Source organism: Crassostrea angulata, chromosome 9, assembly GCF_025612915.1.
Source record: "Crassostrea angulata isolate pt1a10 chromosome 9, ASM2561291v2, whole genome shotgun sequence".
Classification (NCBI taxonomy): Eukaryota; Metazoa; Mollusca; class Bivalvia; order Ostreida; family Ostreidae; genus Magallana; species Magallana angulata.
This window is the reverse complement of record NC_069119.1, coordinates 17,886,525-17,897,270: the sequence shown is the minus strand read 5'-3', so window position 1 is coordinate 17,897,270 and position 10,746 is coordinate 17,886,525. Positions and strand designations below refer to the sequence as shown.

The window sequence follows — 10,746 nt, the reverse complement described above, 5'->3', positions numbered from 1 at the left end:
TTTTTTTAAACGTATTTAAGAGAAATGACTATGAGTTAGAAATGTTTTAAAGCTAAGAATTAATTATGAAAAAATTGTAAATGAAACGCCTATTATTTTCCCTTTTTCCGAGGCTAAATAAGATATTATGATGAAATATTTAATCAAATAACTTAAATCAGATAACCGAAAATTGTCAACGATGATTACAATTTCCATAAAAACGAGAGTTTGTAAAATATCTTCATTATCAAAGATTAAGGATGAGTTTCATTTCATTCTAATCTGTCCATTTCATAAGGAAGTAAGAAAGTTGTATGGAAAAAAAAAATTATGAAAAGCCCTCTGTCTTTATACTTGTTCAATTACTCTCGACAAAGATTATCAATGAGTTGCGTAATTTGGACAAATACCTTTATAAATGCTCAAAATTAAGATAAAAGTATATTGTTTTTGTTTTGAGAATATACTCTTCATTATCATGTTTAGTTTTATATTAATTTTATCATATTCATTTTTTCATTGTTATACATATGTACACGGCTATAAACACTGCTATGTAGGCTCTTACGTCCACCCGCAGGCGGATTTTAGATTTTGATTTTTAAAAAAAGTCAACACATGTACACTTTTCTTATGTATATATGTTAAACCTATAAATCGTATGGTTATTGGTAAGAAACAACCCACAATACCAAATCGGTGTAGACAAGGTTAGATGAATCCACCCGATCGAGTTACCTGGGTTTGGGGCAGATTGAGACAACCAGCGTATCACGTATCAAGTATATCTTAAATTTCCTTTCAGCGAGTACTATTGGACAAATTTCCACATGATGTTTTGTTGATGAGGTTAACCAGGTCATGAGCTCGGTTACATTTTGAGGTTGTTGGATCATAATTAACAAGCAAATTGTAAGTGAAATTACAATCTTCTTCATAACAATTACCATTTATACAAAGACTTTGTGTAGGAGCAAGAATTTGCTTAGAGTTAAGTTCTTTTTCTCTATAATGTACTTGAATACAACAAATTAACCTCCATTTCTTTAAAAGTTATTATTATAATGCTAGCCATAATAGCCGTCTTTTAGCTGCATAATTTTTAAGTTTTAGATATCAATTTTTTTATGTAACATGTTCTATAAGACTTTTAAAAGTACTCAACTAAATTTGAATGCTGTAAATATAGATTTGATAGATTCATTCTCTTATCATAATTAATACTGAATTGGTCTGCTGATCTCTCAAGAAATCTCTCTCTCTCTCTCTCTCTCTCTCTCTCTCTCTCTCTCTCTCTCTCTCTCTCTCTCTACAGTACTATTAATCTATTTACAGGAAAATAACGTATATGAGGAGGCCAAGAGAGCCTTGAGGATTTCAACAATTCTCACATACCTTAATAGACAACGGATATCGGTATGTATATACCTTTTAAAAGACCTGAAAACTTATTTGTATGTATCTTTTTTTTTCTTTTTTTTATTCATAATTTCTTGTTCTGCTACTTGTTTTGGTTTTTTGTTTCTTTGTTTCAGTCATTAGTATGCGCGGGTTTTTTTTATTGACATTTGTATTAATTTTTTTTCAGTCTTTTTTTTAACTATTTATCGTTTGTTGTATGAAAAAAATTTAATATTGATTTGTTGGGTGAAATCAGGTCGAAGGATGCTTGGAAATGCCTTTGGAGGTGTTGGGGACACATCTTTTAGAGGTAAGAACTATTGCACGTGTAGATTGATCGAATTCTATATCCTCACAAAAATTCATCTGTTGAGTAATATTAGCAAAATTTCTACCCACTGCTCGCTGGGTAAAAGGAAAAAAAGGAAAACCATACAAGAAATTTCATGCTAGGCTATAACTTAGTCCAATCTGGCTCATACTTCACCCACAGAGCGCCTTTGGGTAAAGGGTGTACAGTGACCTTAAACTATGTTTCTATATAGGTCGAACTGAAGGTCATAGCAGAATTATGCTTTCCATCCTATGTACATTTATATTTATTTGAGTGGGGCCCTTTTAATTGGTCACCATCCCTATGTTGTCTAGTTTTTATGAAAATGGCACTTATTCTTCAAGCAAAAGGTTCATTTTTCTACGGTCATTATTATACGTCGAAAAATGACCCTTGTCATTATTCTACCGGGGTCATTTTTCTGCTTTACACCGGCCAAAAGTGAAGGGTCATTTTTCTGCTTTACACCGGCCAAAAGTGAAATAGGCATGCCTACGTCACATTATCGTTTGACACAACTTCCGAAAGCCCAAGCTGTCGTCGAAATATATCTATCTCTGTATTTAATTTTTCTACTCACGAAGGTTATAAAAGTAACATCAAATGTTTTGTTAAATGGTATATTATTTTACTGCTGGTTATATATACATGATTGTAGTAAATTACATTTTTTTATAAGAACAATCTCTGCTTGAGAATTACAGCTTATAATCTGTATAAAAATAAGACCCATTGCCAATTTATCTATTATTCTGCCATTTTAATTTCCCAATTTTCAGATTACAAATTACCAGGATACCCCGTGGTATTATCCATGCTGCATCAATATTCAGAGACAAAACGTAGAAACTAACCTATAAGTATCGTCTTTTTGATTTTATACTTCTTTTCTTTCATTTAAAATATAGCTTTTATACATGGGTGTACCGTTTCATGAATAATATACTAAACACAAAACAAACATATCAAGGGTTAAAATTATATTTCATTGTCTGCTTTAGGATAATTACATCACTTCGAAAACAAACTTTTACGAGTCAGATTTCAGATAAAGTTTTGAGGTTCATAATTGACAAATTGTTAAAAATAAGTGCATGTTAGATATGTTTTCTACTTTTTCTCGCCAGGTTATGGAACCAAAAAGAAAGAAAAGAAACACTAGAGGACTATTTGGAAGAATTCGGAAATTCTTCAGCCGACGGATTGAAAAGAATTAAAAACTTGATCTTGCTGATAACGAACGTTAACGGTGTAATACTGGTATATATATTATTACATGTATAAAGTAATAAAGTATTGTTAATTTTGCTTCATTGTGTGACCTGCTTTTCTTCTGATGGAGAGAGGACATTTCATCTCAAAGAGTGAATGATTAATCTCTTGAATACAATTTTGACATTACATTGTAAATTTTTTAATCAAATTACCACACATGCGCGCATCAAAATTTTTTCCAGTGGGGTCCGAAGGATATTTTTGTTTGCCCGGGGAGGGGGATCTTTGTTGATATATTCAGGTAATTTGATCATTTTCAAGTTTCATATATAGGCATTTTGCTGCTGTTTGACCCAATTCATATATTCTAATAAACTTGAATAAAATACTTATTGAATGTTCAAGTGTACAGGAGGAACCCCCCTTCTAGATCCAATAAACCACCCATTACAAGTGAAGAAATAACAGTAGATAGCGATGATTACAGAGGACAACCAACTTCCGTACCCCATGTGCCAGACCAAAGCATGGGAGCCGGCCCAGGGGTCATGAAAGTTATAGACAAGCTCACTTTTGATCTCAGTCACACTTTTTCAAAAGACATATAATGGAAATGAGAGACTGATAGGGACATTAAATATGGTTTAATCATTTAGCACTGGTATTTCTATCTCAAGGTATCGTTTTTTTTATGTGTAAGTTGCCCTTATTCGAGTCTGAACACTTGTCTTAGCTTTCGCTTCAAAACTCTTAACATCTGAAATATTTTTGGCACATTTTCTTGGACATATAAACATGTACCTTCCCAAGGAATTCGAAAAGAAAGACAACTCAAATTACATGTCCCGATGAAACAAAAATCACTGAGCAAGGTAATCTGCTGTGCACAATGCAACTATATGCGCGGATCCAGAAAAAAACTTTTCTGTGGAGGTTCCTAAGCCTATTACAGGGAACTTAATTACTATGTGAATACTCTAAGCGGCCTACCTACCAACCTAGTTCTTGTTGCACACGGGGGCACATAGGGCAATGTTCTAAGCGGCGGAAGGTCTGAACCCATCCACTCCCACCCTCGACCCCCCTCTAGATCAACGCGTGAAATTTGTTTTACTTATTAGAGGATATTGTTAGTATTTATCATTTAACACGCAGGCAGTCTGAATATGCCCTTAGAAGAACTTGAAGAGAAATATCAGTTGGCTAGAAAGTACAGGATTCAACGATTCATACAAGATAGAACAATGGTACGTGAAGTTTGATCAAAGTATTCTTTCAGACGCATATCATTTGCCTCTAATTATATGAAATAGTTGTTGACCTAATAATGTGTATTCAAATAAGTATATGATATGCAAATTTACATCTAATTTACTATATGTTATGTGTGCAACCGTTGGAACTGTGGAACACTTGAAATATTTTGTGCATTATTGTAAACTGGTTGAACACTTGATCAGCCCCCCCCCCCCCAACATTTTAGACTCCAAAATGTTTAATGTTTATATTATATTATAATAGAGAGGTTAAGCATTTCAACGTGTACGTGTAATTAGGGGAATCCCCTAATTTTATGTGTATTACGTCACAATTTCTGTATACGGCGTAATTCTACAAGTTGTACAAAACGTGTAGAACCAAAAGTACACGTAGATGAAAACTTGTAGCATTTTTTGATAAGAATATAGACTAAGTGTACATAAGATGTTGTGTAATGTAAAGCCGACGAAAAATTTAGGACAACTATGCTTTTGGTTTCATCAAAGTCATAGAATTATTTCATAAACAATGAGAGTTAACTGAACATGTTCAAAAGGTTGAATCTAATTATTTTACACGTACGCGTACACCTTCATATAACTAAATTTTGGTACGTGTAAACAGACTTGTAGTTTCACACGTACCCGTAGACGTAAACGCTTATAAATGCTTAACCTCTCTAATATGTATATTGTAAACTGATTGGCTGTGTGGCCAAAAGTTGTATTTCTGAATAAATAATATACCGCTTTGAATGTACAGTTTTGAGTCAACGATTATCATTCATAACTAGAGGTATAGTATCAATGCAAACATATGTTAACATTGAATTGAATTGAAACAATTGTTTCTTAAATACATTGAATGAGTTGCATGCTGTGTGGAAAATAATTATTACGGATTAAAAAAGCATTTTTGATATATTTAGCAAGGTCAACCAAGCTAGATACGTGATCTGAACCCAACAACTGAAGTACATATAATTTAAAAAACTTGGAGGCTAATGATACTATCAGTTTATATATATTTTTCGTAGATTGTAATATTTTGGACATTGTAGAATGAAATGAAACTCGTCTTCAATTTGTTGCATATCACAAACATCATCGAGCCTGCCTGCTCGTACCTTGATATCTTCCTGTTTTAAAATTTAAACAAACAACAACGTGAAGACAGTCTTTTACATTAAGTATGTATCTTAATATTAATCTGGATTGGTTTTGTTATAATATATGATCATAAATGATCATTCATATCTTTCAATCCTGTTTTATTATACCCCCCGTAAACAAAGTTTGGGGGGTATATAGGAATCACCTTGTCCGTCTGTCCGTCCGTCTGTCCGTCTGTCTGTGCAATCGTGTCCGGTCCATATCTTTCTTATGGGGAAACATTGGAAGTTTTTACTTCACACAAAGATTGCTTATGACCTAAGGGTGTGCCATGACCTTGACCCACGGTCAATTGAGGAAGTTCAAGGTCATTGTTTCAAAAATGCTAAATTCTGTCTGTGTCATGTCTTGTATTAATGGAAATATTAGAAGCTAAAATTTGAAACAAAGCTTGCCTGTATCAGGCCACATAAAACTATTTTTAGACTATCACCCCCGTCTCTCTGAAAATGGCCTGCCCCGATGAATTTTTTTTTGGAAAAAAAACTGTGTGGAAAAAAAATTTCGGAAAAAATCCGGCTCAGTATACCAATAATTCAAAATGTTTAAATATTAAATTTTTCTTAGCGGGGGGGGGGGGGGATCAATTGTGAGCTTGCTCACAGTACCTCTAGTTTTAAAACAATCAACATAAATGTTGGGCGATCCACTGAATATACTTTTGCCAAATTGGCTAGGAAAGTTAGTTTTAACATGCACATGATTTAACATTTACATTATTTATCTACAGGTACATGTACTTTGTTGTTCATTAATTAAACGAATTTTTTTAAACGTATTTAAGAGAAATGACTATGAGTTAGAAATGTTTTAAAGCTAAGAATTAATTATGAAAAAATTGTAAATGAAACGCCTATTATTTTCCCTTTTTCCGAGGCTAAATAAGATATGATGAAATATTTAATCAAATAACTTAAATCAGATAACCGAAAATTGTCAACGATGATTACAATTTCCATAAAAACGAGAGTTTGTAAAATATCTTCATTATCAAAGATTAAGGATGAGTTTCATTTCATTCTAATCTGTCCATTTCATAAGGAAGTAAGAAAGTTGTATGGAAAAAAAAAATTATGAAAAGCCCTCTGTCTTTATACTTGTTCAATTACTCTCGACAAAGATTATCAATGAGTTGCGTAATTTGGACAAATACCTTTATAAATGCTCAAAATTAAGATAAAAGAATATTGTTTTTGTTTTGAGAATATACTCTTCATTATCATGTTTACTTTTATATTAATTTTATCATATTCATTTTTTCATTGTAATACATACGTACACGGCTATAAACACTGCTATGTAGGCTCTTACGTCCACCCGCAGGCGGATTTTAGATTGTGATTTTAAAAAAAAAGTCAACACATGTACACTTTTCTTATGTATATATGTTAAACCTATAAATCGTATGGTTATTGGTAAGAAACAACCCACAATACCAAATCGGTGTAGACAAGGTTAGATGAATTCACCCGATCGAGTTACCTGGGTTTGGGGCAGATTGAGACAACCAGCGTATCACGTATCAAGTATATCTTAAATTTCCTTTCAGCGAGTACTATTGGACAAATTTCCACATGATGTTTTGTTGATGAGGTTAACCGGGTCATGAGCTCGGTTACATTTTGAGGTTGTTGGATCATGGTTAACAAGCAAATTGTAAGTGAAATTACAATCTTCTTCATAACAATTACCATTTATACAAAGACTTTGTGTAGGAGCAAGAATTTGCTTAGAGTTAAGTTCTTTTTCTCTATAATGTACTTGAATACAACAAATTAACCTCCATTTCTTTAAAAGTTATTATTATAATGCTAGCCATAATAGCCGTCTTTTAGCTGCATAATTTTTAAGTTTTAGATATCAATTTTTTTATGTAACATGTTCTATAAGACTTTTAAAAGTACTCAACTAAATTTGAATGCTGTAAATATAGATTTGATAGATTCATTCTCTTATCATAATTAATACTGAATTGGTCTGCTGATCTCTCAAGAAATCTCTCTCTCTCTCTCTCTCTCTCTCTCTCTCTCTCTCTCTCTCTCTCTCTCTCTCTACAGTACTATTAATCTATTTACAGGAAAATAACGTATATGAGGAGGCCAAGAGAGCCTTGAGGATTTCAACAATTCTCACATACTTTAATAGACAACGGATATCGGTATGTATATACCTTTTAAAAGACCTGAAAACTTATTTGTATGTATCTTTTTTTTTTCTTTTTTTTATTCATAATTTCTTGTTCTGCTACTTGTTTTGGTTTTTTGTTTCTTTGTTTCAGTCATTAGTATGCGCGGGTTTTTTTTATTGACATTTGTATTAATTTTTTTTCAGTCTTTTTTTTAACTATTTATCGTTTGTTGTATGAAAAAAATTTAATATTGATTTGTTGGGTGAAATCAGGTCGAAGGATGCTTGGAAATGCCTTTGGAGGTGTTGGAGACACATCTTTTAGAGGTAAGAACTATTGCACGTGTAGATTGATCGAATTCTATATCCTCACAAAAATTCATCTGTTGAGTAATATTAGCAAAATTTCTACCCACTGCTCGCTGGGTAAAAGAAAAAAAAGGAAAACCATACAAGAAATTTCATGCTAGGCTATAACTTAGTCCAATCTGGCTCATACTTCACCCACAGAGCGCCTTTGGGTAAAGGGTGTACAGTGACCTTAAACTATGTTTCTATATAGGTCGAACTGAAGGTCATAGCAGAATTATGCTTTTCATCCTATGTACATTTATATTTATTTGAGTGGGGCCCTTTTAATTGGTCACCATCCCTATGTTGTCTAGTTTTTATGAAAATGGCACTTATTCTTCAAGCAAAAGGTTCATTTTTCTACGGTCATTATTATACGTCGAAAAATGACCCTTGTCATTATTCTACCGGGGTCATTTTTCTGCTTTACACCGGCCAAAAGTGAAATAGGCATGCCTACGTCACATTATCGTTTGACACAACTTCCGAAAGCTCAAGCTGTCGTCGAAATATATCTATCTCTGTATTTAATTTTTCTACTCACGAAGGTTATAAAAGTAACATCAAATGTTTTGTTATATGGTATATTATTTTACTGCTGGTTATATATACATGATTGTAGTAAATTACATTTTTTTACAAGAACAATCTCTGCTTGAGAATTACAGCTTATAATCTGTATAAAAATAAGACCCATTGCCAATTTATCTATTATTCTGCCATTTTAATTTCCCAATTTTCAGATTACAAATTACCAGGATACCCCGTGGTATTATCCATGCTGCATCAATATTCAGAGACAAAACGTAGAAACTAACCTATAAGTATCGTCTTTTTGATTTTATACTTCTTTTCTTTCATTTAAAATATAGCTTTTATACATGGGTGTACCGTTTCATGAATAATATACTAAACACAAAACAAACATATCAAGGGTTAAAATTATATTTCATTGTCTGCTTTAGGATAATTACATCACTTCGAAAACAAACTTTTACGAGTCAGATTTCAGATAAAGTTTTGAGGTTCATAATTGACAAATTGTTAAAAATAAGTGCATGTTAGATATGTTTTCTACTTTTTCTCGCCAGGTTATGGAACCAAAAAGAAAGAAAAGAAACACTAGAGGACTATTTGGAAGAATTCGGAAATTCTTCAGCCGACGGATTGAAAAGAATTAAAAACTTGATCTTGCTGATAACGATGTTAACGGTGTAATACTGGTATATATATTATTACATGTATAAAGTAATAAAGTATTGTTAATTTTGCTTCATTGTGTGACCTGCTTTTCTTCTGATGGAGAGAGGACATTTCATCTCAAAGAGTGAATGATTAATCTCTTGAATACAATTTTGACATTACATTGTAAATTTTTTAATCAAATTACCACACATGCGCGCATCAAAATTTTTTCCAGTGGGGTCCGAAGGATATTTTTGTTTGCCCGGGGAGGGGGATCTTTGTTGATATATTCAGGTAATTTGATCATTTTCAAGTTTCATATATAGGCATTTTGCTGCTGTTTGACCCAATTCATATATTCTAATAAACTTGAATAAAATACTTATTGAATGTTCAAGTGTACAGGAGGAACCCCCCTTCTAGATCCAATAAACCACCCATTACAAGTGAAGAAATAACAGTAGATAGCGATGATTACAGAGGACAACCAACTTCCGTACCCCATGTGCCAGACCAAAGCATGGGAGCCGGCCCAGGGGTCATGAAAGTTATAGACAAGCTCACTTTTGATCTCAGTCACACTTTTTCAAAAGACATATAATGGAAATGAGAGACTGATAGGGACATTAAATATGGTTTAATCATTTAGCACTGGTATTTCTATCTCAAGGTATCGTTTTTTTTATGTGTAAGTTGCCCTTATTCGAGTCTGAACACTTGTCTTAGCTTTCGCTTCAAAACTCTTAACATCTGAAATATTTTTGGCACATTTTCTTGGACATATAAACATGTACCTTCCCAAGGAATTCGAAAAGAAAGACAACTCAAATTACATGTCCCGATGAAACAAAAATCACTGAGCAAGGTAATCTGCTGTGCACAATGCAACTATATGCGCGGATCCAGAAAAAAACTTTTCTGTGGAGGTTCCTAAGCCTATTACAGGGAACTTAATTACTATGTGAATACTCTAAGCGGCCTACCTACCAACCTAGTTCTTGTTGCACACGGGGGCACATAGGGCAATGTTCTAAGCGGCGGAAGGTCTGAACCCATCCACTCCCACCCTCGACCCCCCTCTAGATCAACGCGTGAAATTTGTTTTACTTATTAGAGGATATTGTTAGTATTTATCATTTAACACGCAGGCAGTCTGAATATGCCCTTAGAAGAACTTGAAGAGAAATATCAGTTGGCTAGAAAGTACAGGATTCAACGATTCATACAAGATAGAACAATGGTACGTGAAGTTTGATCAAAGTATTCTTTCAGACGCATATCATTTGCCTCTAATTATATGAAATAGTTGTTGACCTAATAATGTGTATTCAAATAAGTATATGATATGCAAATTTACATCTAATTTACTATATGTTATGTGTGCAACCGTTGGAACTGTGGAACACTTGAAATATTTTGTGCATTATTGTAAACTGGTTGAACACTTGATCAGCCCCCCCCCCCCCAACATTTTAGACTCCAAAATGTTTAATGTTTATATTATATTATAATAGAGAGGTTAAGCATTTCAACGTGTACGTGTAATTAGGGGAATCCCCTAATTTTATGTGTATTACGTCACAATTTCTGTATACGGCGTAATTCTACAAGTTGTACAAAACGTGTAGAACCAAAAGTACACGTAGATGAAAACTTGTAGCATTTTTTGATAAGAATATAGACTAAGTGTACATAAGATGTTGTGTAATGTAAAGCCGA

At 33.1% G+C, this 10,746-nt stretch overlaps 2 protein-coding genes across 2 annotated transcripts; both read left to right on the top strand.

Moving 5' to 3' along the window:
- Positions 1 to 643: 643 nt before the first annotated feature.
- Positions 644 to 2,934, top strand: LOC128162165 (uncharacterized). Its single transcript, XM_052825355.1, has 6 exons — positions 644 to 653; positions 866 to 894; positions 1,318 to 1,398; positions 1,640 to 1,693; positions 2,497 to 2,559; positions 2,845 to 2,934. The coding sequence occupies exons 1-6, from the start codon at positions 644 to 646 to the stop codon at positions 2,932 to 2,934; spliced, it is 327 nt and encodes a 108-aa protein (XP_052681315.1).
- A 4,068-nt stretch (positions 2,935 to 7,002) lies between these two features.
- On the top strand, positions 7,003 to 9,023 carry LOC128162164 (uncharacterized). The gene is made up of 5 exons (XM_052825354.1): positions 7,003 to 7,020; positions 7,442 to 7,522; positions 7,765 to 7,818; positions 8,586 to 8,648; positions 8,934 to 9,023. Exons 1-5 carry the CDS (start codon positions 7,003 to 7,005, stop codon positions 9,021 to 9,023), a joined length of 306 nt encoding a protein of 101 aa, XP_052681314.1.
- Positions 9,024 to 10,746: the final 1,723 nt, after the last annotated feature.